A 27,060-nucleotide genomic window follows, 5' to 3' on the forward strand; every position below is an offset into this window, starting at 1 on the left:
TCCAAGAAAGCACTGTTTTTTAAAACCATTATGAGAAAGTGAAACATCTCCTTCAGCATGGTAAAATGTAAAAGAGCTATAGTGGTGGGATGAGAGGAAATGGTCTCGGGTTGCAGCAGATGAGGTTTAGGTTGCATATTAGAAGAAACTGCTTCACTGAAAGGGTTCTCAAACACTGGAACAGGCTCCCCAGGGAGGTGGTTGAATCCCCATCCCTGGAGGTGTTCAAAGGATTCAGAGAGGTGGTGCTGAGGGCCATGGTTACCACCAGACTTGGTAGAGTTAGAGAACAGTTTGACTCAGTGATTTTAAGTGTCTTTTCCAACTGATTCTATGTTCTTCTTTGTGGGGCTGCAACCTTCTGTGAAGTGGGAATCACTGATGGTTTCTTGAATTTCATGAATATTGCTACTTTGAGAGACAAGACTGAAAGTATTGCCTGTAGAAAACCTAACCTGGTGGCCTCTCTTTCGCAGTTTCAGCCTTTCCCGGGAGATTGAAGCAGCTGCTGACATCAGCACCACACCACCCAAGCCTCGGAAGAGCGTGGTGAAGAGGCTCAGCCTGTGAGTGTGATGGGGCACAGGGCTCGTGGTGTGTTAATGTCAACCTGAATAAAGCAGACAAACATCTGTAAAACCTGGCCAGGGTTCCAGGCTGCTGTGTGGCTTTCAAGAGACACCATCAGCTAGGAATACGTGCTTCTGTTTGGAGCTGTCCCTTTCTGTTGCTAGAAGGAGTCACAAGGGTCATTAGTGAGCTTAGAAACAAATGAGCCTTCCTAAGGTGTCAGGAAAAGGAACAAATGTAGTGATGGAGGATAAATTTTGTATCTGTTGTGTCCTGACTTCCCTGAATGCAGCAGTAGAACATAAGTGAGGATAAATCCTGGCCTGTTAGTAGTCTAGTTCGCTCTACACAGGCAAAAATTCCTGGCAGAGTTTTAAGATGAACATTAAGGTTAGCAAAAAGGCACTTGATAACAGAAGCAATCTACCTAATTGCCTTCAAGTGAGAGAAGGATGAAGAATAATCATGGCAATACAGTCCAGTCTAGTGTAATACCACAAAGATTCAAACAGGAGGTGGGTGGAGATTGGGGCAGGCAGCTAAGCAGCCATGGGAAGCAATAGACCAGCAGGAATTCAGGGAGAGAGGTAGGGAATGAAAGCAGGTATCAAGGACTGAAGTAAAAACACCTCAAAGGTGTGACATTTGAATCTGATGGAAGAGGAGATATGAAGGGGACTCCTCACATCCCAGTGGCATGAAGATGAGGGAGGAAATTAGGAATTTAACAGCACTGTCAGCTCCTAACCCTCCTTTTCTGCTTAGTTCTTAGACATGATTTCCTCAAAACACCCAGCTGCCATTCTTGTCATGTCAGTGCTGCTGCAGATCAGGGTCAGAATGAAGAGCAGATGTTCTCAAACTAGAGGTTTGAATTCTGATACCCTAAAAAATATCCAGGCAGCTGTCTGGGAAGTGTTTTGATGACTCCATCTGAATTGGCAGTGATGTTGAGAGTGAGACCAGGGCAGTGACTGTCCCCTGGTACTCAGCACTGCTGTGGCCACACTTTTGAGAACTGTGTTCGGGTTTGGGGCCCTTAGTACAAAAAGAACATTGAGGTGCTAGAGTGGGTCCAGAGAAGGGCAACAAAAAGCATCTTGGGGAACTGGGGTTGTTTAGCCTGGAGAAAAGGAGGCTGAGGAGAGACCTTTTGGCTCTCTACAACACCCTTGAAAGGAGGCTGGAGTGAGGTGGGGGTTGGTCTTCTATTTCAACCAACAAGTAAGACAACAAGAGGAAATGGCCTCAAGTTCTGCCAGGGGAGGCTTAGGTTGGATATTAGAAGACACTTCTTGACTGAAATGGTTCTCAAACACTGGAACAGGCCCCCAGGGAGTTGTTTCAAAGAGGCAGAGATGCGGTGCTGAGGGCCACGGTTTAGTAGCAGCCTTGGCAGAGTTAGAGAATGGCTCCACAGTCAGTTTGTTTGTACTGTGCAGTCTTTGTCTAAACAATCTTTCCATCTGCACCTTGAATGTGTTTTGGAAATCAATAATGTGGAAAAGCCTGGCATAATTTGCCCTGGCAACCATGAGTGACACCTCTCTGAACTGCTCTAGATCATCACCTGTGTGCTGACATAGCATCTAGTGGGCCTGGGTTCGCTACTTCATATATCAGAGCAGTCTGTTTCCTTTGACACTCCTTTACCTTGACTTGACCTGCATTTAGAAATGAGTCTCAGGAGTGCAAGCCTGTAATTTACACTTTCTGTGATCTCCTGGTGCACATCCCCATTCAGCCTCTTAAACTGGTACCCGTGGCACCTTCACTGAGCAAAGGAATGAATCTGCCTTCTGAAGACCTGTGGTGGTGTTTGGCCATCTGGTGCCTTTCATGCACTGTTTTGTTTACTCACAGTGATCAAGCAGGTCTTGAGCTGCCTCTTGGTCACAGGGACCAGGATGTGACTGCAGTGTGTGGGAGTCCCTAAGGAGGATCCAGCTGCCATCATCCCTCAAAGCTGCCCCTTGTGTTTGTAAACACATCAGATCAATAATTTCCTAGCAAGTACGTCTGAAAATTCTCAGACCAAAGAGGATTGCTAGTGGGCAGCAGCTCTGACTGTGGCCGTGCAGCTGGTGGGTAGCTAGGGCAAAAGGCATTGTCCCCATTAGTGTGTAACACCCCTATAAACAACACAGAGGAAATGAAAACAATAGGCCACTCCAGATAGGAAAGCAAAACAGTAGGTAGGGCTTTTGAACAGAGTGTCAGCTTTACTGAGCCCAGATCTGTTCTGCTTCCACTGAGTGGCTTTTATGCTTTCTTTTCTACACCAGACTCTTAATGGGCTCCGAGGCGCTCGCCCACAGCACGCCTGTCAAAGGCAAACCCAACTTCACACGTGGTGGGAGCTGTGGGGAGAGCACTGACTCGGCCAGCATATCCTCGTCTGAGCTCAATAACTCTGAAGCTGAAGAGGTAGGTCTGCAGCACTCCCAGGGGCACTCTTGGGAAGCGTCACAAAGAGCCATGGCCTGGGCTTTGTTGCCAGCATAGAAAGCCTGTGGGAGACTGTCGATGCCACAGGTGGGCCTTGGACACTTGCTCAAGCCTGTTGCTTTTAGTAAAATGGAGAGGCTCTAGAAGTTAGTTTGTGAAAATGGAAGCAATCCAGTCAGGATTTTTGCATAACCCTTTCTCTGTTGGTGAGGCACAAGGCAGACGGAAGTGCTCCTTCCCTGACACCGGGTTTTGTGGTGCGTGGCGGTGGTTTTGGTTTACGTGAGGCTCTGGAGAAGCACGAGGTTAGTTTTTCTTTCAGCCCCTCATAGTGCTTGTTGAGAGGAAAGAGGCAGGCTAGTGGCCTTTGAGCCTTTGGAAAGTGGGGTGAGGAACCCAAGCATTGTGCTCACTCACGGCACACGGCAGCACAGGGACGAGAGGATTTCTGAGTCCCTGCAAGCAAAAGTAAATGAAACAGGAGGACTGAGTCAGCTGAAGAGGAGTAAAATCAACATCTGGTCATTTCCTCCTTGAATACCTCAGGTTCAATGAGTTACTCTGCTGTTGGCAGCCTGCTGCTGTGTCCCTCATGCTCAGTCGGCTGTAGCTGGAGAAGGAAGTCTCACTTGAGCAGATGTGTGCTCACCACGGAGAGCCCAGCTGCAGCAAAGCTGTGCCTGCTCTCTGGCAAAGGTGTTTCCTGGGTGGGAAAGCACATGTGGAGCTGTTTCTAATGCACCTGGAGAAGGCAGCACAGCTGCACTTGACCAAGTGGTGGTCAGAGCTCACCAGCCCTGCAGATTTGACCTCCTATGAGCTCCCTTGTTTGGTTGAATTCCTCTGGGGAAGTCGAGGCATGGTGCTGTTGTACCCCCTCCTGAGCACCAGCACATGCAGCCAGTGGCCTAGACAAGGCCACTGAACCAGCGTGCCAGGAAATCTGTGGTCTTGCCAAGAAGGCAAAGCCTTATACACTAGCAGCTGGGACATCCCACAGCAAGTGTTCACTTGGTGGGCCAGGCATCTGCTGTTACCTTACAGAGAGATGAACTGCATGGGCAGGACACCAGCAGAAGGCATTTGGCAGGGGTTCCACAGTGATGTCTTGCCTGCAGACTCTTCTCTTTCGAACTTGGAGAGGTTTAGGTTGGACAAGAGGAACAATTTCTTCCCCAAAAGGGTTGTCAAGCCCTGGAACAGGCTGCCCAGGGCAGTGGTAGAGTCCCCATCCTTGGAGGGGTGTGTAGATGGAGAGCTGTGTAGATGTGGTGCTGAGGGACATGGTTTAGTGCTGATCTGGCAGTGCTGGGTTAACGGTTGGACTCGGTGATCTTAAAGGTCTCTTTCAACCAAAAGGCTTCTGTGATTCTAAAGAACATTCAAAGAGAAGTGGCAGACAAGGAGCCATGTGTTTTTCACTCGTGTAAAGGCTCTGGCCCGGACCAGGAGCAGCGATTCCTGGGCTGGTTGCCCACAAGCTGATTCTGTACTATCTGCTGCCACCTCCTGGTCTTCTCTTACTAAAGAGGAAAGAGCGAGCAAGTCCAGCACACCCAACTGGAAATAGGTTTCCATTACAATGGTGAAATTAATCAAGGGAAGGACACTTTTTTTGGAGACAGGGAATACCAAGGCCAGGCTGCTGGAGAGAGTGCAGGTGCCTGAGGTTTTGTATGTGCCTTTTGCTTTCCCAGCTTCTTCCCCAGGACAGACTTGCACAGTGGCTCACAGTGCTTTTCTTTCTGTTGTGTAGCTTGTTGAATCTTCTGGCCCCACGGACTCCTGCGACCCCTCCCACTCCTGCGACCCCTCCCACTCCTGCGACCCCTCCCTCTCCTGCGATCTCTCCCCCTCCTACCATCCCTCTGCCTCCTGCGACCCCTCCCCTTCCGGCGACCCCTCCCCCTCCGGCGACCCTTGCCCCTCCGGCGACCCCTTCAGTTCCTCTCCACATCCCGAAGAAAAGAGCCCTGTCCCTGTGAAAAGAAGTACGCCGAAAGCCCCTCTTTACAACCATCAAGGAGAAGACAGCTGCATTATCAGGGTCAGCGTAGAAGAGGGCAATGGAAATATGTACAAGAGCATCCTGGTGAGTGGTGTGCAACAGCACAATTGTTTTTGTGCTGGTGCTGATGTCAGCTTGGCTGCCTTAAAATGGTGCTTTCAGTTGTGAGAACACTGGGCCAGCCCACCAAGCCTGGCAAAGTGACAAATGCCACAATGCAAAGCAGGCGCAGCATGGGATGAAGGAGAGGTTGATCAGGTTGCCCGGGATCACAATGTCCAGATGGGTTTGGAATCTCTGCAGAGAAGGAGAGTCTACACCCTCTCTGGGCAGCCTGCTCCAGGGCTCCAGCATCCTCACAGCAAAGTTTCCCTCTGGTTCAGATGGAACCACCTGGGTCCCCATTTGTACCTTTTGCTTCTTGTCCTGTCCCTGGGCACCACTGAAAAGAGTCTGGCTCCATCCTCTTGCTCCCTGCCCTTAGCTATTGATCAGATCCCCTCTCAGGCTGCTCTTCTCCAGGCTAAACAGCCCCAGGGCTTTCAGCCATTGGTCTTCACAGAGATGCTCCTGGCCCCTTAGCACCTTTGTAGCTCTCTGTTGCACTCTCCAGTAGTTTCCTTTTTCTTTTGAACTGGTGCCTCAACTAGACACAGTATTGCAGCTGTGGCTTCACCAGGGCTAAGTGAGGAGGAGGAGAACCTCCCCCACTCTGCTGCTGGCCACACTCTTCTTAATGCACCCCAGGAGATCACTGGCCTTTGTTGCCAACTCACACTGACCTTGTCCACTAGCACTCCCTGGTCCTTCTCCACAGACCTCACTTGCACAGGTGCAGAGCATTGTTCCTCCCCAGATGCAGGACTCTACCTTTGCCCTTCTTGAAATGATGAGGCTGAAATTGCAAAGAGCTGTTCCCCAGGGCCTGACACCTGTGACTTCTGGCAAGGCAAAGCCTCCTTTTGAGTGCAACTCTCTCTTTGCAGATAACAAACCAAGAGAAAACTCAGGCGGTCGTGCAGAAAGCAATGTGCAAACATAACCTGGAGGCTGAGGCACCTGAGAATTATGAGCTCGTCCAGATCATCTCTGAGGACAAAGGTAGGGAAGCAGCTCGAGAGATCTGGTGGCTGCCTTTCAAGTACTTCAAGGGTCCTGTAGGAAAAATGGGAATGCTCTCCTGGCTTTCCTTCTAAAGCCTGCTGTGGCCTCTCTTGTTGCAGAGCTCGCGATGCCAGCGAAGGGGAACGTGTTCTATGCCATGAACAGCCAGGCTCTAAGTTACAACTTTGTTCTTCGTAAAAAGCCACCAGTCTCTGGCCAGGAGAAAAGGAAGGGGCTCTCCAACCTGCGACTCCACATGAAAGCCACAAGGGCATCATGGAATCTGTAGGACTCACCAGTGGAAAAAAAAAAGGAAGAAGAAAGAAAATTAAATGGAAACTAATTTAAATTAACTCTTGGCTGCAAGAACTCCACCTTCACTACCATGCAGTATTACAGCAGATGAATGCATTCCACTCTGTAAATAGTTGAGGCTGAAATGCCACGTGAACATTGGGTAGAACTACAGCAAGAGCCTCTCCTGCCTTGTAGCCAGCTCTGAATGAACAAGTCCTGGCTCTACAGGAGAGTACAGGCTGGGACTGTGTTTTTGGTGTAGCTGTTTGTTTGTCGGGTTTTTTTTGCACATCAGGACTGAGACTTTTGTCTTAAACGCCACACAAGCCAACTATTTTTGTGAGAAAACCTTTGCCTTTGTGCCAGTATTACACAGAAGAAGAATGTCTAAATTTATTTTTATATAACTGGAGAAGAAAAGTCTCAATCCCATTCCGCTTGACCCAAGGAGCACGGGTTTGCAGGAGGTGTGGGTGAGCCGAGGGCCACCAGCAGCTTTTGCCTCCAGGAGGCGTTTGCAGTCACAAAAGAGGCAGGATGGGTACGGCCTCGTCGCTGAAGGACCTGTGAGTCTGTGCACTGTGTTCAACACAGCTGGCAAACTTCTTTTTGCACTTGTTCCACACCAGAACACTGACCCTGTTTTGGATTTATTCTTTCTCCAAAGAACTTTCACAGAATGGACTGCGCTTGCTTTTGGATGAATGTCATGGTTTGCTCAAGGACGAGGCAAACACCACGCCTGTGGATTTAGGTCTTGCCTAACTGCCACTGCAAGGTGGTTTGCCTTTTCCTTTGCTAACCCCTGAACAGAAACCAGTGCCTTTTGTATGTGCTCCACAATGACTGATGTTCCTCTGAAATGACTGATGTTCCTCTTTGTAACGTGCAATAACTTGGAGAGCAGAACTTTTAAATCACATCTTCATTCCTGAAGGGCAACTTGATCACCTTTTGTTTTAGAAGTGTGTATTGAGCAGAGAGAGAGTGTCAGGTTTGACCTGTCACTACCCCCACCCCACCCCCACCAGAGAGGTTTTATATACACAATCTACAGGCACTTCTCTTGCTCTTTACCTAAATCAGTTCCTGACATGGTACATCTTTCAGCTGGAATGAAGAATCCAGCTGGAAGAAACAATTCAATACTCTCTTCTCTGAGAAACTATCAAGAACAGATGGATGGAGTCTCTTTTCCCTCAACACAGACGTCACTGGACAGGACAGTTACAGGACGTGTTTTTAAAAGCCATAAATGAGACATTGGATTGTAAGCAGCCCTTACTGAACTGGCTGCCTTTGGAAGATAGTAGGATTAATTAAACTAAGAAATGTTAGGATTTAATTAAAAGAAGAGACCTTGGTATTAGCTAAAATAAGATGCATTGGGTTATTTGAAAGAATAGACACTAGAGGGTTAGCTAAAATAAGCCCCAAAACTTTCTCTCCCCTGAGTTGTGTAGCACTAATTCTCAGAACTGGACACAGCTTACACTGCCCATCAGTGACAGCCTGACACTGGAGCCAGTGCTGGGCTGCACTGCCTTTTACACTACCTGAAGATCATCTTTACAGCAGTACCATGCAGGTCCTAATCTGAACACTTCAAGAACTCCCATCTTGGTGTCTGTGAGAGGGTGAAGATGGTGAATTTGTAACTGAGCCTTAGCCTTAAGGCAAGATTCCCGAGAGGTGACAGCCTTCTCTTTCTTTCAGTGTAAGCACGCATTGATACCTGTCCAGTGCCTGTTGTTAAGTGGAACATTGCTCACTCGGAGGGTATATGTCTGTGTTAAGGGGAATGTTCTTAATTGCTTACTTGTAATCTTTATATACTTGTTCTATAAACCTTTTTCCATCAGTGTTTGTCTGGTGTGAAGCTGTTCTTAGAAGATTACTGCATGGCCCTTGGGTTGGGTTTTTTTACACTTCTTCACTTCCCTCAGTCCCTTTCTTCAGCCTCCCCAGTTTTATTGGTTTAAAACTGTGCTCAGCTTGTTCCAGCTCCCACAACTCCTATTTCCTGCCACCCACAGAACCTGACACCATGTTTTGCCTGTATTCCTGTTCAGATGCAACACTTCAGCATTTTTACTCTCCGACATCATGTGCAGTGATGCTGTCAGTGTTACTGTCATGCTGCTTTTCTTGGCAGGCTAAAAGTGTTTATGAGGACAGATGCTTCTTTCTTCAGAAGTGGGGCTGGAAAAGAAAAGCAGCCTCTCACCAGCACTACCCAGTGAGGGTGGTGAGGCACTGGCCCAGGGGGCCCAGAGAGGTGGTAGATGCAGCATCCCAGGTCAGGTTGATGCCTGAGTATATAGTGGGGTGACTTTTGCTTTGCTGATGTTTCTCTTTAGCTCTCAGAAGCCCACTGCACTCCTGCAGCATGCAGCTGGACCATGCACAGCTTACAATGAGCTGCTGCCACTGCTAGATTGAGTCAGCAGGGACCTCTGCAACTAGAGCAGGTTGCACAGAGCCCCAGACAACCTCACGTGGCATGGTTCCAGGGATGGGACATCTACCACCTCTCTGGGTAACCTGGACCAGTATCTCACCACTCTGTGTCAAAAACTTCTATCTAATCTGAACTTCCTTATTTTTGTTTAAAGCCAGCCCTTGTCCTGTCACAACAGGCCCTGCTAAAATGTCTGTGATAAAGAGTCTTCCTGATCTATAAGTACTGAAAAGCTTAATAAATATAATCAAAAAAGCCTCCCCCAGCATCCAACCCAATTCCTCTGACAATATCATTTGGCTCAGCCAGAGCTTTCCTGACACAGGTGAGTTACTCCCTTGGCTGGGGGAAAGAGGTCCCTCTTGCAGCTGCAGCGATGGGCCTTTCACTCAGGCAGTGGTGAGGTATGTGAACATCAACAAGATTTTAAGGTGGAGAAGCAGCCACAATGTTAGATCTGAGAAACCACACCAGGCCAGAGGAACTCACCCACCCAGTGCTGCCTCATCCCTGCTGTTCAGATGCACAGTTGTGGGACTGGAAACCTGTCTGGGTGCCACGCCAAGCTGAGACACTGCTCCTCTGGTTCCCCCTTTCCACCACAGCTCCAGCAGCTACCCAGCCCTCAGACAGCATTACCAAAGGCCCACAGAAACAGCTGTGCTGCAAAATCAGACTCAAGCCCAAGGGAAACATTTACATGACAGAATGACTTGGTAACACAAGTTCTCACAACCCAGTGACACCTGGCAATATGCTGGGTGCTCACCAGTTCACAGATGTGCTCCTGAAGGCCACACCAAGCTTCTTACCAACATCTCTCAGACGATCATGCTCAGCAATACTTCAACCAGCTCAGACTTGCCCCTTGTACAGTGAAACCTGAGGAGGAAAGAGAGGGCTTGTCAGAGAGGAATGACCCAGGTTGTGCCTGGTGGCCTGTTCCCCATACCATGTTGCACAGGCCACCTGCTGAGCCTGGACAGCAGAAAGAGATGCTTCCAGGCAGTAGCAGTATAACAGGCACATAAAGCCAGTGACTCCATGGAAGACTGACAGAGCTGAGACTCTTACAGTTGCCCTTCCCCAGGCAGGGCTACTGCCACCCAATGAAGAACACACACAGCTGCAGAGCTTGCACCAGGTTCTATGTATTATCAGACCAGCTGACAGGTAGTAACAGGGCTTCTTCAGCAGAAAGCACAACTTTGGTCAGTAATTATGAAAGACAGACAACAAAATTCTGACAAAAACAAACCCAGCCACACTTACTGAGTCACACAGACCTGCCAGCAGGTGAGGCTCCAGACTGCAGGTCCAGGAGGACAGCCTCCTCTACCACCAGCAGACTGTAGCTTGAGGTCTGTGCTAGCCACCCTAAGCAGTGTGGTCCATGATCACCTGGCCTCTTAGAAAAGTTTTTCAAGAGCAAAATAAACCCCATACAGTGCTGGCCTATTATCCAGATGCAAGTACACCAGAACTCATCCCAAAATAATAATAAAAATTTAAAAAAAAATAAAAAAGAGAGAGAAATTTGTTCCTCACATGAAAAAAATATCCAGGCAAGTTGCCTTTCTGTCCTGTAATGCACTTTTCTATCAAGGCTGTCAAGAACAGCACAGCTGACAAGGTTAACTGCAGTTAACACTGCTGTGGGTTGTTTTGTTCTGACAAGGAGAGTGTCAAGCAGTTCATAACCAAATCTTTTAGAGTTGAAGTTCCTAGAAGTCCTGCACTTGGGTTTATGGCCTAATTGAACAGGCCTGCAAACAGGCTGTCAGGCTTTGTTTTCTTCAAGGAGTAGGTTGAGGCAGGGGGTGAAGCAGGGACGTGACACAGACTAACTCTGCCTGCGTTCCCTTCAGGCAGCGCAGAGATGAACAAACCCAGCAGACTCCACTTTCTCTGCCAGCTTCCAAGACTTTAGCCATACCAAGACATCAGTTCTGGACTGGGAGCCCTGTTTAGGTGGGATCTAGAAAGCTTTGAAATCTGTGGAGGGAAACTATAGAAGCATGATGAGGGAGAAGACACAGTAGAGGAGCACTGCTCCAGTGCATGGAAGAGCTTTGGAAACATCCTGATTCTGACAGGGATCCCATTGAAAAATAAAGCCAAGTGACCCAATCTCAGTTGTACCCTGTGAATAGGGTTACAGAAGCCTACAAACCTACAAGGAGCAACAGCTAGCAGCCCAGTTACAGCTACCCAGGAAGGTATTAACACTTGTACACCTCTATATATTAATCTTTATAAATACAGTATTCTACAGCAGCAACTGTAGAAAGACGTCATTCAAGGCTGGCTTGTCACAAAAGCTTGTGAGGGCTTTTGTTTAGATCTCTCTCTGTTCAGATCTCTGCCTTTTTTCTGCCAGTCTGCAGCACTTGTCCTTTTTCCTCCATCTCCCACCCCGTCCTACAGGGCTCAGTTCATTGCCAGGTCCAACCGCAGCACTTTGCCGTTTGAAGCAGTGGGAAGGAGACCACATGAAGAGCTGCTCTACAACTTTCAAGGGTGAAAAGCTAAAGTGTGAGGCAGGTTCATCTGTCAGCAGAGTCCTGGGGAAGCAGGCAGTCATAGCTCATCCCTGGAGGATGGTGTGTTGAGGGATGACTGGGAAGGCAGAGCATCCTTGTTCTGGGCGTCGCTGTGGATCTTGCCCTGCTGCCGGGACTTCCAGGAGTGTGTTCTGTCCCAGTCTGTTGACACGGTCTCGTTGTCCCAGATGGTAGAGGTCTCTGTGTCACTGAGGTAGCCTGGCTGCCCTGTGTAGTGGGTGGGGTAAACAAGCAGGGGTTCTGCTGAAAAGGCTTTCAAGTCTCTGGACTCGTAGTACTCCATGTACTTCGTTCTAAAGAGGAGAAAAGAGTCACCAGTAACAGAGTGAGGGTTCACCAGTGCCACTGCTTATAGCTGTAAGACAGAAGCCAATCCACTGAGCAAACAGGTCTCAGGTTGTTGCTGGGGTGGAGTCTGACTCTATACAGCCTTACAACCACACACAACCTATACAACCAAAGCCTCTTACCAGAGAGCCAAGTGTCTCAGAATCAGCTCTGGAACTAAACAAACCAACCAAAGCAAACAAGCCCTGCGCCAGGCAGGGACCATAATTCCTCTGCAGCAGATCTGCCACCTTCTCTGATCTGTGTCAGGAGCTCTGCTGCAGACAACAAAAAAAGCACTGAGGAGCAGCACAAGCCCTGTCCTCCACCAGCCAGCCTACAGAAGTGAGACACACCAACATGATCTGCCTTAAGATCACTCAGCAAGACCCAGCTCAGGCCAACTTGAGCAACAAAGGCAACCTACTTACACAGGGTGCTTGTTGTACATGACTGGCAGAAATTCATCTACAGGCAACATCTTGCTGAAAGGCTCAGCTCTGATGAGTTTCTGAGCCCCTTGGAAAGAGATGGCATAGCCCAGGGTCCAGTAGGAGTAATCAGCTTCCACCAGGTTCATGACATTGGGAACAGCTTTCTCAGGCTCCTGCACCTGCATCCTTTTCCGGCCAATGTAGCTTAAAGGGTGAAAAGAGCAAGGAGGTTGGAACCAAAGTGAATCTGCAGCAGTTAGAACCACACAAACTGTTCCTGCCAATGCCCTTGCAAAGGGTTAATTCAAGAAGTAATTCTTGACCAGGCTCACAGATTTCTATCCTTTGCCACTCCCAGACATTCAGGTCTTAACCCCATGAGTGATACAGCTCTGAAAGACTTCATAAGGGAGCTAAGATAACATGGTCCAAGCCTCAGGACTGAGTGTGTCAGGTGGTCTGTCACAGCAGCATTTGAACAGCTACTGCTGACATCAGCCAACAGCACACACAAAGGGCAGGAATGGTACACAATGGACATTCCAGCATCAGCCTGCCCCAGCAGGCAGATCCCTCTCAATGGGAAGAGCCACCAAGAAGTCTCTGCCACTATCCCCTGCACTCCAACATTAACCTGCACCTCTATCATGACACAGCAGGTGCTGCTGACCTCCCCTACGTGCACAGGAGTTCCCTGATGGCTGAGGGCCAGTTACTTACATAAGCTCCCAGTCTAGCTGGGCTTGTTCAATATCATCCATCAGCTTCATGAGCTTCCTTTTAAACTGGTGCTCGAAGCGCACGTCGTCCTCAATAACAAGTGTCTTCTCCAGTTCTCTGTTCACCACCTGAAACAAGAGGGGTCAGAACTGATCACAGTAGCCCTGGAATGGTTGGGGGTCATATCCTGACCTGGCACTGCCTCCTAGACCATGAAGGGAGGGCAGAGAACAGCTCTCAGATTTACAGTGCAGCTGGGAGAGACTACAAAAGCCAATGAGAATAGGCCCAAAAATGTCCTGTGGCTGGGCATCTGCAACCTACAAAAGCCTCCCATCTGATGTGGCACCACCTCGAACCCATGAGCCACCATCTAGCACAACCACGGCAACCATGTCCTCAGAGGAAGGTTCAGCAGCTTTTGACACCAAAGCTGCTGTTCAGAAAAGCCTCTTTGCTGGAAGAGAGTGTTCCTGGAGTCTGGGGAGGAAGACAATCCAAAGTCTGGCCCTGATGACCTGGAGAACATACATACAAAGGTATGTACAAAGGACTTGAGCCCCTGGGCAACCTGATCTAGTTGGGAGAAGTCTCTGCTCACGGCAGGTGGGTTGGACAAGATGACCTCTGAGGGTCCCTTCCAACCCAATGCATTCTGTGATTGTGAAAATCACTCACAACTGTTAGTGAATGGAAAGCAGAGATAAGAAAGCTCAAGAAAACTCCCGTGTGTGATCCCCTACAAAGTAAGGCATCCATCCATCCTAGACTCCTGCATTGTATGGGATGCTCTGCCCCAGCACTGGCTGCAAACCTTCTGCCCATGGCACTGCAGGAACCCCAGATCACCCAACTCATTCCTTACCTCCTTCCAGATGTAATAGTGACTAAGGAAGCAGCCAATCTCTCCCCTGGTTAGTGGCCTAGAGGAGTAGGGGTCCTGGTAGCCTGGGAGCATATCGATGCTGAGAGCCTTGAGCTGGCTTGTGTTTAGTGTTCTGAGAAACAAAGAGTATCTGTCACCATTTTGTTCCAAAGTAAATTCAAGTCAGACACAGACACAACAGGGAAATTATGCTGATGCCCAGAGAAAAGCCATATCTTGAGCAATTCCTCCATTTGTTTAGCTCCAGTACCTGAAGAGGCCAAAACAAAAGAGCTGGGAAGAGACTTTTTATAAGGACTTGCAGTGCCAGAATGAGAGGAAATGGATTGAAGCTAGAAGAGGGCACATTTAGACTGGAGATTAGGAAGAAATTCTTTACAGTGAGGGTGGTGAGACACTGGAAAAGGTTGTTCAGGGAGGTTGTGAATGCACCCTCCCTGGAGGTGTTCAAGGCCAGGCTGGATGAGCCCTTGAGCAATGTGGTCTAGTGGAAGGCATCCCTGCCTATGGCAGGGGGGTTGGAACTGGATGATCTTTAAGGTCCCTTCCCTTCTTGTAGAGCTGTCAACCTGTCGGGTGCTTGGCTGAGATGGTTTTCCTAAGAGGTCTCAATAGGGAGCCAAGTGTCAGAAGACCATCACATGGCATGTGGTGTCCTGTCTCCTTGACACCTTTCTGCAAACCCAGACCCTAAATTTCTGCATTGATTCCTCACTGTGAACAGGTCTTAACTTGGAAAGGGCTGTGTCAGGGTTACCACTGTGGCACCACAGCTCTGTAGCACCAGGATGGATCTCCCAAGAGATGTTTGCTCTCAAAGACTTTCACTGCTGACTCCTCCATAGAGTCAGTTTGATTTTAGCCTGGTTTTCCTCTTGTCTAAACCGCACTGCTCTGGTTCTTGTCCCAAACACACTGTTAGGTAAAGAGAAGTGTGTTCACCTCTCCCCTCAGCCCACCCTTGCCCACCAGAAGGGAAGTCCAAGGAGATGGTGTTAAGCAGTTACACACAAACCACTCTGCAAGCCCCAGGGACCCCAGCTGAAACTCACTTTCCATCCACAGCCTCCACTATCTTGACTGCAATCTCCTGCTCATAGAGCGTCCGCAGCATCCGATCCCGCCTGTCTTTCCGGCGCTTCAGGTTGATCATGAAGATCTGGGTAAAAGACAAAGACACCAGGCTTGGAAGTGGAGAAGAGGAGGGAGTTCTGCTCCACTCTTCTCCAGCAGCCTCCCTGGAAAAGCAGATCTGATGAGAATACTTGGGTGTGATTTCATTTCAGGTTGCTTAGAACTTGTCCAAAACCTGGGGCTGGTTGTGAGTTGAACACTTAGAGGCCTGTTCTCTACACAGCTACTTTTTGTGAATGTTCTGAGGGAAAACTTCCTGTTCAAGGATGAACAAAGGTGAGAGCAGACCAGTCACAGCCAAGCCTATACTTTCCAAAGATAAAGGATGCTTTCATCTCTATTAAACACAGAGTAACATGGCTACCTCCAGCCTCAATCCCAGAGGAACACTGACCCACATGCTTCCCCACAATGCCACCACTGCCTGTGTTTAGGATTATCGGTGGGGTCACCATCCAAGCACAAGGACACAGCAAAGAAAGGATTTCTGTAATTCAGGCACTGAAAATCCACTGATGCCCCTGCCAGAGCAGAGCACCAAGACCAGGTACAGAGCTGCCCAGGCAGGGCTCCATCCAAGCCTTGAGGAGACAGAGGAGGGCAGAGGATTGAAGGGCTGCAGAATGTCAGGGATATTGTGCAGTCCCAGGCAGCCAAGTACAAGTGCAGCCTTGTAGCCTGTGGAGCAAAACCTCATCCCAGTAAGAAGCAGGTCAAATTCCAGCTCAGTACAAATGAAAAAATAATAAATTGGATAAATAAAGCACAGCCACAGAGCACAACATGGAAAAACCCTGCACCAGCTGTGTCCTAAGCACAGAGGCTCAAACACCCGTAGCCAAATCAGGTTCAGGCTTTCCAAGCCATGAAAACAGATGTAGCAGAATAGGCCACGAGAACAAAGGCTGCCCTGATCACCACAGCTGCCTCGGTCACGGTGCCACCGCCACCCTAGCAGCTGCACGCCCAGGCCTTGCTGGCTCTGTGAACAACACTGGTTAATTAAAGCACAGCAGATCATCCTCCAGCCCTCTCCCTCTCTCCACAGCATGAGGCAGAGTTGGGATAGGAATTTCTGCATTCCTGGGGCTCTGGGAGCATCAGTGACCATCCTTCTAGTTCACTTTTACTTAAAGCTGTAGCAGGAAGATGTGGGGACCAAGCACAACAGAGGGAGAGATGCCTCAGTAAGGAGACGGAGTGCATGGTGTTTATCACTCCTGGAATTACCCAGGTTGGGAGAAAACCCAGCTGAGAGCCTGGAGACCCAGCTGCTCTGGGCTCTCCAGTGTCTCTCAGCTGAGATAAATTGTTCCCTTCTGGCACTGGAAAGCAGAAGAGGTTTCCCAAAAGACCAGGTTTTGTCACAGACTGGGACGACTGACAAGAAGAATGAGTACAAGAACTGGGGAGCCTCACTTCTGCCATCTCCTCCTGTCTGGGTTAAAACATAGAATCAGTTTGGTTGCAGAAGACCTTCAAGATCACTGAGTCCAACTGTTAACCCAGTGCTGCAAGGTCACCACTAAACCATGTCCCCCAGCAACACAGCTATATGGGTGTAAAATCCTGCAGGGTTGGTGACTCCCCCATTTCCCTGGGCAGCCTGTTCCAGGTCTTGACAATCCTTTGGAAGAAAAAAATCATTCCTAATCTCCAAACTAAACCTCCTCCAGCACAACTTAAAGCAGTTTCATCCTAACACTTGTTACAAAGAACAAGAGACCGACACTCACCTTCCTCCACCCTCCTTTCAGGGAGTTGTAGAGAGCATGAGAGTCTTCCCTTAAGCCTCCTTTTTCTCCAGGCTAAAATAACCCCTGTTCCCTTAACTGCTCCTCACCAGACCTGTTCTCCAGACCCATCACCAGCTTCATTGCCCTTGTTTGGAAGTCCTCCCCGAAGAGGAATGGCTAGTTTCTCCTTGGAAAAAGTTAAAGTCCAAAAGAAGAGTGACTGGGAAAGAGCTAACTATTTACAAAGATAATATACTCCAAGGGAAATGGCTGGAAGCTAAGCTACAGGGAGAATCCAGCTCCTCTAACTGATAAACAGGAAGACAAAACAATGGCAGCAAAATAGGTTCCTTACTTCATCAAATCCCATCTTGTCAGGGTTCTTCGGAGGAACAGAGACATACTGAGAGGGTTCAATGGGAGGACGATCAACTGAAAGAGAGGAGAGATCCCAAGCATCACCCTCACGTATGAGCCGCAGCAGTAGAACATATCCACCTGTGTTTTCATCACTGGGTCTCCCCAGGGAGATGGAATCTGAGCAAGAGTGGATGTAGCAGAAAGCATCCATGTTGCACAGCAGAAGCCATGCCCAACAGACCTCAAGACAAAATCAAGCTTCTGCAGCATCCTTTCTGCAATAAAGATGCACCTTTGCATCTAACATGGGGAAGTGTTTTGTGAATGGAGCTGACCTGAATGTGATTATATCCTTAGGCAGGAAAGGAGTGGAAAATGGAAAACTGCATATCCAACCAGTGTGGCAGCAGTCAGGACAGGCTGCAGGCTCCCCAGGGGAGGAGAATTCTACAAACATTAACTTGAAGGGGTCCACCACAGCAAGGCACAGGAACTTACTCATAGCCTCAATCAGCGTGTGCACAAAGTTCTCGGTTTCTTCTTGCAGCGACTGGTGTGATTTCAGGGGCATGGGAAGGAAACCATAGTGCTCACGGTTGCAGATGAACATCTGTATTCCTGGGAATCACACAAAGCCAGGAATTAGAGCCAGGCCTTTTGCCAGTGGATTTTTCCACTCTGTTGCCCTGTAGCCACAATCAAACTTGTGCCCAGACCTCAGTCCCAAGATGTTCTGCTTAATAAGCAAGAGACTCAAAAACATCATCGAGCCATCTTCTGCTTTATTTGGCCAGCAGCAAGTTGCCTCTCCCATCAAATCAATTTTTTCCTGCTCCCTAACAACAGGTGTTCTTATCCAAAATCAGTTTTCTCCTAGGAGAGACTAGGAAACCCCTTCTAAGCCCACAGAAAGTGTTGTCTTTGGCTTTTGCCTTCATGCTATGAAAACAATCCTACAGCAGAGGGCAGAACTGGCCTTCAGCAAAAGCTGTACCTGACCAACTGAATCATCTAGGTTAGAAAAGACCTTCAAACCCATCAAATCCAACCCTTCACCAGGCACTGCCAGGTCACCACTGAACCATGTCCCATGTACAGGGCTTTGAAATCCCTCCAGGGATGGGGACTCCGCTTCCCTGGGAAGCCTGTTTCAGGGCTTGACAACCCTTTGGGGAAGGAATTGTTCCTAATGTCCAACCTAAACCTCTCCCGGTGCAACTTCAGGCTATTTCCTCTTGTCCTATCCCATGTTACTCGGGAGAAGCGACCAACCCCAGCCTCACCACAACCTTGTAGCAGGACTTCTGGGGGTAACTGGGGAGTACTGCAGAAACACCCATCCCCAAAACCCCACCTGTACTGCTCAATCCTGGCCCTCACTTCACAAATCCCTTCATAACCCCAGAGCCAAAAGCAGGAACAGGCTTTCACCCTTCAAGGAAGCCAGCCTCAAGTGGTGCAACAGCTGGCACAGGAGCCAGCAGCCTTCCACCTGCCACTGTGCTGAAGGCGAAGCAGCAGCGGTCCCAGGGTGTTGGGCCTCTCCCTATAGAGGCCCAGGGCTGAGCAACAGCCCCTGCTCCAACTCCCCTGCAGCGAGCGGGGACAGCTGCAAATAGAGCAGGTTGTTCAGAGCCCCAACCAACCTCATCTGGAGTGATCCCAGGGATGAGGTATCTACCACCTCTCTGGGCAAACTGAGCCAGGGTCTCATCATGCTCAGGGTTAAAAATACCTCCTTCTTTTCTGTCTCGTCTGAGTCTCCCTCTTTTAGTTCAAATCCATCATCCCTTCTCCTGTCACAGCAGGGTCTGATAAAATGTCTGTCCCCAACTTTCTTCTCTGCCCCTTTAAGCACTGAAAGCCTACCAGAAGGTCTCCCTGGAGCCTTCTCTTCTCCAGGCTGAACAGTCCCAGCTCTCTCAGCCTGGCCTCACAGAAGAGAGCTTCCAGCCCTCCCACCACTGGTGTGGCCTCCTCTGGCCTCACTCCAACAGGTCCATGTCTCTGCTGTGCTGAGGACTCCAGAGCTGGCCCCAGCACTGCAGGTGGGCTCTCAGAGTGGAGCATAGGTACAGAGTCCCCTCCCTCCCCTTGCTGCCCAGGCTCAGTCCAGGACACAGCTGGCTCTGGGCTGGGAGTGCACAGTGCCAGCTCATGTCCATCGTTTCACCCACCAGCACTCTCAAGTCCTTCTCCACAGGGCTGCTCTCCATCCCTTCATTCCCCAGCCTGGACTGATACTGGGGATTGCCCTGACCCATCTGCAAGTGCACTTGGCCTTGGGGAAACTCATGAAGTTCACCTAGGCCCACTTCTCCAGCTTGTCCAGGTCCAGGATTATATCCCATCCCTCAGGTGTTTGACCTGCATCTCTGAGCTTAGTGTCATCTGCAAACTGGCCGAGGGTGCAATCGATCCATGTCATTGACGAAGATACTAAGCAGCACTGCTCCCTAACAGCTCCTGTGCCAGCCACTGCAGCACTTGAGGTTGACTTACTCAAAGGGTAAGATCTGGCTTGCTCACTATCAGCTACAGCAGCAGCAGCACTGGGCCTGATGTCACATCAGGCACCCAGCTCAAGAGCTACCTCCAGAGAAGCCAAGGGAAGTATTTCTGCTGGTTTTCATTGAGCTCTGCTAGGCTTTTTTCATTAATTAAGTACAATCTGACAGCTGCTACATACAGCTGCAAGTGCCCAGATAGGCAGCCAAGCAAAGAAAAACACAAACCTGCCTTTCTTTTCATTTTCTTTTTTAATCAAACAATCACAACCACTCCCCTCCCTCTAGGAAGTAAATGAAAAGCAGACACTACCTGCTGTGTTGGTGCTCCCATGTATGAGTGCCCCTAATCCCCGGTATTTTTAGCAGAGCAGAATTGTCTGCATTAATGACCTTGCTGTTCCTACCATTTGAAGTTCTACAAGTAAATTGCTGGCTGCTCCACTTGCCAAAACACATTCAGCTGTCAGCTGCAATTTAGGTAAATGGCAGAATGAAAAAACAAATGCTACCTGCTGACATTAATGGATTTGGCACTGATCTCATCAACTACTCTTATCTGGCTCACTGATCTCCAGTCTTCCCTTCCACAAGCTTAAACACTGTTAAGCTGCACAGAGTCAGCCAATCCATCAGGAACAGTGTGGCCAGCAGGAGCAGGGAGGTCATTCTGCCCCTGTACACTGCACTGGTTAGGCCGCACCTCGAGTACTGTGTCCAGTTCTGGGCCCCTCAGTTTAGGAAGGAGGTTGACTTGCTGGAACGAGTCCAGAGAAGAGCAACAAAGTTGGTGAGGGGTTTGGAACATAAGCCCTACGAGGAGAGGCTGAGGGAGCTGGGGTTGCTTAGCCTGGAGAAGAGGAGACTCAGGGGTGACCTTATTACTCTCTACAACTACCTGAAGGGAGGTTGTAGACAGACGGATGTTGGTCTCTTCTCCCAGGCAGCCAGTATCAGAACAAGAGGACACAGTCTCAGGCTGCGCCAGGGGAGGTTCAGGCTAGATGTTAGGAAAAAGTTCTATACAGAAAGAGTGATTGCACATTGGAATGGGCTGCCTGGGGAGGTGGTGGAGTCGCCATCACTGGAGGTTTTCAGGAGGAGACTTGATGGGGTGCTTGGTGCTGTGGGTTAGATGTTTGGGTGGTGTTGGATTGATTGATGGGTTGGACGCGGTGATCTTGAAGGTCTCTTCCAACCTGGTTTATTCTATGTATTCTATGTATTCTATGTATCTGCTCCTTCTGGGATAAAAGCTACTTTAGAACGGTAAATCTACCTAGTTGGACACGATGATCTTGAAGGTCTCTTCCAACCTGGTTTATTCTATTCTATTCTATTCAAATGGGGAGGGGGATCTTCCCCCAGTAAGCCACCAAACCACTCCTGAACCTCTGAACAGAATAGCATTTCATTGGTGCTGCTGAGGTTTCATCCAAGGTCCCAAACTTTGCCCTTTTCAACACACAGGGCAAAGAATGACACAGATGACTGTTACAACAGCAACCTTCCCAGGAGCTCCCTTCAGTTCTGGCACTGGTCTACCAGCTAGGACTTTGCTGGAGAGAGAATACCCACAAGATACACCCTCCAAAAACAATAAATCACAGAATCATAGACTGGTTTGGGTTGGAAGGAATCTTTAAAGGTCCAACCCCCCTGCAGTAAGCATGGACATCTGCCACTAGATGAGCCCCAAACAACCCGACCTGGAATAGCTCCAGGGATGGGAAGTAGCTGGCACTAAACAACCTCACAAGTCCAAGCACCAGTGGCAGCATCATACACTTAGGAGATCATACACTTTCTCCAAGACGCCCAGAGCTCTCTGCAAACACCAACAGCGATTCCAGACAATGGAAGAGGACACTGAAGTGGTGACTTGGCCTGAAAGAACCCCAGTATTTCAGGTCTAACTGAAATCCTCTCACTGTTTGGTAGGAACTGGTCCCAGTAACAGCTGGTACACTTTCTCTCCACTGTGCCCCAAGGAACTCAAGGCAGCTGTTACTCCCAAAGTACTGATGACACAATGTTCAGTATACAAATTTTACTGCTCTCACACCAGCTCTAACCTGCTCTTGGCCTGCTTGAGGTTCTCTCTCAGCACAGCCCACAGACTCTACAGCATTCCTCTGAAAACTGCACTGATTTAGCCTTCAAAATGACAAAACCACCCCTGCTACCTCTCAGGTAACTCCTGCTGAGCTGCCATGAAGGAAAGCCTCACGGGCACTGTGTGAGACCAAACTGGGTTTTGTTTTCCACAAGGATCTCCTGGAAGTGGTGCCATATAAATCTCACCTGCAGAATTCAAAGCATCTCCCACTCTCACAGCTTTCACCTGGGCTCACTACAGTCTTTCTGTGACACAAACCAAGGGTGTATGCCATGCATTTTGTTTCTGAAACACTGACCCCATCTCAGGAATGGCTCCTGCATCCTTCAAAGCTAGCTGTGACTCAAAACCGGGTTGCTGGTCACTTGCTGCTGGTTATCCCTGATCAGATCCAAAAAGGGAAAAGGAACAGGGTCTTGCCTCACCACTAATGTCAACACAGGACTTCTGGCCTGTAAACTCAAAATAGAGATCTGGATGTCCCAGCACTGGTTAGGCCACACCTTGAGTACTGTGTCCAGTTCTGGGCCCCTCAGTTTAGGAAAGATGTTGACTTGCTGGAACGTGCCCAGAGAAGGGCAACAAAGCTGGGGAGGGGTTTGGAGCACAAGCCCTATGAAGAGAGGCTGAGGGAGCTGGGGTTGCTTAGCCTGGAGAAGAGGCAGCCTTATTGCTGTCTACAACTACCTGAAGGGAGGTTGTAGCCAGGTGGGGGTTGGTCTCTTCTCCCAGGCAACCAGCAGCAGAACAAGAGGACACAGTCTCAAGCTGCACCAGGGGAGGTTTAGGCTGGAGGTTAGGAAGAAGTTCTTCACAGAAAGAGTGAGTGCCCATTGGAATGGGCTGCCCAGGGAGGTGGTGGAGTCACCATCACTGGAGATGTTTAAGAAGAGACTGGATGGGGTGCTTGGTGCCATGGTTTAGTTGATTAGATAGTGATGGATGATAGGTTGGACTCAATGATCTCCAAGGTCTTTTCCAACCTGGTTTATTCCATTCCACTCCACTAGTGAATCCTCCCCAGCAAAGGCTCCAGACATACCTGCTTGACGACTGGAGAAGGCAAAGACCATGATATCATCAAAGCTCCAGGTGTAGTCTGGGTGAGGCGGGTAGAATGTCAGCTTGGTGGAGGCCTCCTTCCGTAAGTCAATGATGAATGTGGAATGAATCATGGGGACAGCAAAACAGCCTGTCCTCTTCCACTCCCGGATCAGGGGATAATCCAAGGTCCTTCTGTAGTAGCCCTGCAATCACAAGAAGGAGATGCTTGTTACAAGAGATTTCTATTTCACAGGTGCCCCTCAGCAGAATCTCTCACCCAAGCCCTCCCCAGCATAAAAGATCAGTGTTCAGACGTAAGCATTTCCCATGAGGAGAGGGCTCAGCCAAGTATTTACAAACAATCGCCACCCCAAAAGTTAAAGCTTCATTTTCTCTCTCCTCCTTAGCTGCTCAAGGAAATCCAAGCCTTTCCACTGCACAATTCCCCTGCAATAGAGCTTCAGACACTGAAATGCTTTCTCCTGGCTTTTCAAAAACTGGTTTTGCACATAGACTCTCAGACCTGACCCCAGAAGCTGCTGAGCACGTGTGACGTCCTGTGCCTTCAGCAGGCACAAAGGGCAATCAGTGCTACACAGAATAGAACCTAGGAATTCATTTTCAAAGTGGCTTAAAAAAGAAAAAAATTGTTTCACTGCAGTGAAGGCAACATCTCGGTCTCCACCAGCTGTGTAAGAACCCCTGCTGCCTCCATTCCGAGGCAAGCAGGTTTAATACTCATCCCTGACTTCTCCCTACAGAGACTGCTCAGGGGAAGCACTTAGAATCATGAAACTGTTTAGGTTGGGAAAGACCTAGAAGATCATTGAGTTCAACCATTAACCCAGCACTGCCAGGCCACCACTACAACATGTCCCTCAGCACCACACCCACATGGCTTTTAAATCCCTAGAGGGATGGGGACTCCACCACTGCCCTGAGCAGCCTGTTTCAAGGTTTGACAACCCTTTTGGGGAAGATGTTTCTCTTCACGTTCCACCTCCTCTCGCACAACTTGAGGATGATTCCTTCTTGTCCAGTCACTTGTTACATGGGAGAAGAGATCAACCCCAACCTGATTCCAACCTCCTTTCAGGGAGCTGTAGAGAGCCAGAAGGTCTCCCCTTCAGCCTCCTTTTCTCCAGGGTGAACAATCCTAGTTCCCTCAGCTGCTCACCACCAGACCTGTTCTCTAGACTCTTCACAAGCTTCACTGCCCTCCCCTGGACCTGCTCCAGCCCCTTAATGTCTTTCTTCTAGTAAGGGCCCCAAATCTGAACCCAACTCAAGGTGTGGCCTCACCAGCACAGGGGACAGTCTGTCCCAGTCCTGCTGGCCACACTATTGCTGATAGAAAACAATGTGTTCTGATACAGGCTTCAATCAGCTCATTTGTCCATGCCCATGAGCTCTGCCAGCCTTCCAGACCTGTGAGCAACACCCACGCTCTGCAGCTCACAGCTGGTTTTGCACATGCTGTATGTCTAAAGCTATAGGATCTGGAAACAAACACACTGAATGCCTCCAGAAAGAAACTTAATGCACCAATTAGACTTCTGGACACGGCTGATGGTTGAATCCAGAGCAAATCCTGGTCTTTACAGAAATGATGAGTCACTAAGAGAAGTTAAAAGTTACTTTTGGGTTATATTTTCCATGAGCATCCTAGCAACCGCTGGGCAAACCACTTTACCCCAGGTCTGTGTGGAAGCATGGTGTATCTGCCTGATTCTCATGAAAAGGAGCAAGCAGATCTTACTTGCATTCCCACTGAAAGAAGGGTTAAGACATTCAACCTTTTTAACAGTCATCTGAGAATGCCTACAGGTGACAGATGCTGGAAACTAATCTTTCCTCCTCCAGTCACTCACTGCAGGGTTTTGGGGCTTTGCACTGCTCATAAATCACGTGTAGCCAAGAAAGACTCTGACTCGTCAGCACCGTCGCCATGCTCTTCCTAAGGTTAGCTTCGTGACAACTAAATGTCAGGCTGTCTGGAGCTGGGTTTGGCTTGCAGTGCCAGAGGCTGTTTCAGAGCATGCTCCAGCTGCTCCTCCCTTCCCAAGTCCCCAGGGAGACCATGAGGCTGTAGGACAGCAAGCACAGAAACAAGGAGCAGCAACTAAGAGAAAATTTCAAATATCAAGTGGGAACTTTCCTATTTGTTAGAGCAGCTTCTTTCACCAGATTCTGCAAGATTTATTTGCTGCTAGTTTTTTTTACCTCTCCTTTCTCAGTTAATGCTGGTAATGATGGAAATTTACTACTGGAGAACTAACACTGGGGGCCAGGGCTGAGGCTGGTGCACGCAGGCAGAGATCCACTTCAGCTTGTGGAGCAACGCTGACTGACATCAGTGGAAAACCTAGCTGTCCAAGGACATAACCTCAAAACTTGATGGACAATGACTTCATTATAAAGTCTATATCTCCATTCTAAAACAAAACCTGGAACAAATAAACACACCCAGACCAGCCCTGTCTTCTTATCTATTTACTTCCCAAGAATCTGGAAAGTTCAGGACTTCTTCCTGCTATTTTTACTCAGTTACTCTGAGCTGTGCAATTCCTTGCCCTAAGATGGTGTGGGTGCCAAAAAAAGATTCAGATAGTGAGTTCTGCAAAAGAAAAAACAATCACTGGGAGCTTTGAAGTCAAAGACCTTTCTCAAGAAATCCTAGAGAAGGAGACAGAAAAAATACTTTGGGATAGTATCATTCCCTTACTTGTTTGCCATGCTCTTACACTTGGAGTACCCCTAAGCATCTGCTAGGAACTGCTGCTATCAGATAGACCTTTGGCCTGATCCAGCACTGCTGTTGTCACTCTGCCTGATGTCCCTACTTGTTTCCTTGGGAATACCAAAAGAATGGGGAATAGAGTTTGCTCTTTGTTTCAGACCAGCAACAATGTTGATTTGTATATGGAATAAAGAAAGAGGGTAGAGAAGGGCAGAGTGTGGACCCTCTCTAAAATGCCTCTATTCACATGTCCCAGGCTGACACGTGCAGCTTTGGCTTAAACACATTTGTCTATGCAGTGAAGCAAGCTAGTCTTTATGAAGAAGGAAACAGAAGACTAAGGCATGGAAGTATAAAGGAAATCCTGAAGCCTTCCAGAGCCGGTATGTGCAAAAAGGGGACATTTTCAAGAGAAGCTGAATAAATACATTAATGATCTCCTGTTATCATGCTAGGAGACATCCAGTTTAGGATTCTGCCTCCTCAAAGGGTGACAAAGCACATGCCAGCAGCAGATAGGAGAACAGGTCAAAAAAGGTGATCTCATTATTGAGGCTTACCTGGAAGGAAAAAACCAAAAACACTGCAGCTTAATGTCTTGGAGAGCCCATCTACAACTCAGTCAAGATCATTTCAAAGGAAAGAGTGAAAAAAAGGCCAAACCAGACTGTGACAGATTTGCCCTTCTGTGTATTTGATTCTCATGCTGAAATCTTCCTAAGATTGAGGTGATTGTACTAGGTTTGTCTGGGATGCAGTTAACTTTCTTCACAGCAGCCTGTCTGGTGCTGTGTTTTAGACTAGTAACCAAAACAGTGTTGATAACACATAGGGGTTTTGGCTGCTGCTGAGCATCAAGGCTGTTTCTCACAGCAAGTAGACTGGAGGTGGGCAAAAGTTTGGGAGGGGAACACAGCTGAGACTGCTGGCTGACCCTAACTGACCAAAGGGATATTCCATACCATTTAACATCAAGTTCAGCAGTAACACTGAGGGCAAGATTTTCTGGTCCAGGGTGCTCAGGGAATGGCTGACCATTTGTCTCCTGGTTTGTTTGGGGTAGGTTTTTTTCCCCTTCACTTATTAAATTGCCTTTATCTCAACCCATGAAGGCTGCAGGGTCCAAGGTTGTGGGTTTTCTAATGCTTTTGCCCTTCCAATTTGCTCCCCCATCCTGCTAGAGACAACATACCACAGAGATGTGGATTTACTTGTAAAGTGATAGCTCAACCTTGTTCTGGCTCTAGAGTCAGTGCTATTTCTACAACACAAGTATCTTCTACTTTCTGTGTGTGGTTTGAAAATGTAACATGAAACGCAAACTTCCGAGCTCAGCACTTCTGTCGTTTACATCAGTACCCTTAACATACACACTTCAGCACACACCCTCCCTACAAGGCAAAGAGTGTTGTCCCACTACATAGATCTTGTTTGTATGTGAGAAAAAAAAGAACCTACACACAATGGAAAGCTGAAGAAAGAAAAGCAAATTCCTGTCAGATTAGCGTCACTGTATAGGAAAGTTGGTCTAAAATGACGGACCAAGAGTTTTAAGGCCATTACACAAACATATGGAATCACTTCACGTACATCCTGGTGTG

General features: G+C 48.6%; 2 protein-coding genes across 2 annotated transcripts in view; one reads left to right on the forward strand and one right to left on the reverse strand.

The window, feature by feature from the left end:
• RGL1 (ral guanine nucleotide dissociation stimulator like 1) overlaps nucleotides 1-6,433 on the forward strand; it is a 76,634-nt gene extending 70,201 nt beyond the window's left edge. Inside the window, exons 14-18 of the mRNA XM_009909139.2 lie at nucleotides 477-566; nucleotides 2,856-2,997; nucleotides 4,775-5,110; nucleotides 6,013-6,127; nucleotides 6,250-6,433. Coding sequence (XP_009907441.2) covers nucleotides 477-566; nucleotides 2,856-2,997; nucleotides 4,775-5,110; nucleotides 6,013-6,127; nucleotides 6,250-6,419 — 853 coding nt within the window. The 3' untranslated portion in view covers nucleotides 6,420-6,433. The remainder of the gene's footprint in view (nucleotides 1-476; nucleotides 567-2,855; nucleotides 2,998-4,774; nucleotides 5,111-6,012; nucleotides 6,128-6,249) is intronic.
• A 4,861-nt stretch (nucleotides 6,434-11,294) lies between these two features.
• Nucleotides 11,295-27,060, reverse strand: part of COLGALT2 (collagen beta(1-O)galactosyltransferase 2) — a 54,992-nt gene continuing 39,226 nt past the window's right edge. Inside the window, exons 5-12 of the mRNA XM_009909138.2 lie at nucleotides 22,718-22,922; nucleotides 17,548-17,667; nucleotides 17,045-17,121; nucleotides 14,872-14,978; nucleotides 13,799-13,931; nucleotides 12,934-13,061; nucleotides 12,211-12,417; nucleotides 11,295-11,745 (exon numbers count right to left, since the gene is read on the reverse strand). Coding sequence (XP_009907440.2) covers nucleotides 11,469-11,745; nucleotides 12,211-12,417; nucleotides 12,934-13,061; nucleotides 13,799-13,931; nucleotides 14,872-14,978; nucleotides 17,045-17,121; nucleotides 17,548-17,667; nucleotides 22,718-22,922 — 1,254 coding nt within the window. The 3' untranslated portion in view covers nucleotides 11,295-11,468. The remainder of the gene's footprint in view (nucleotides 11,746-12,210; nucleotides 12,418-12,933; nucleotides 13,062-13,798; nucleotides 13,932-14,871; nucleotides 14,979-17,044; nucleotides 17,122-17,547; nucleotides 17,668-22,717; nucleotides 22,923-27,060) is intronic.

The sequence above is a fragment of the Dryobates pubescens genome, chromosome 11, assembly GCF_014839835.1.
Source record: "Dryobates pubescens isolate bDryPub1 chromosome 11, bDryPub1.pri, whole genome shotgun sequence".
Lineage (NCBI taxonomy): Eukaryota > Metazoa > Chordata > Aves > Piciformes > Picidae > Dryobates > Dryobates pubescens.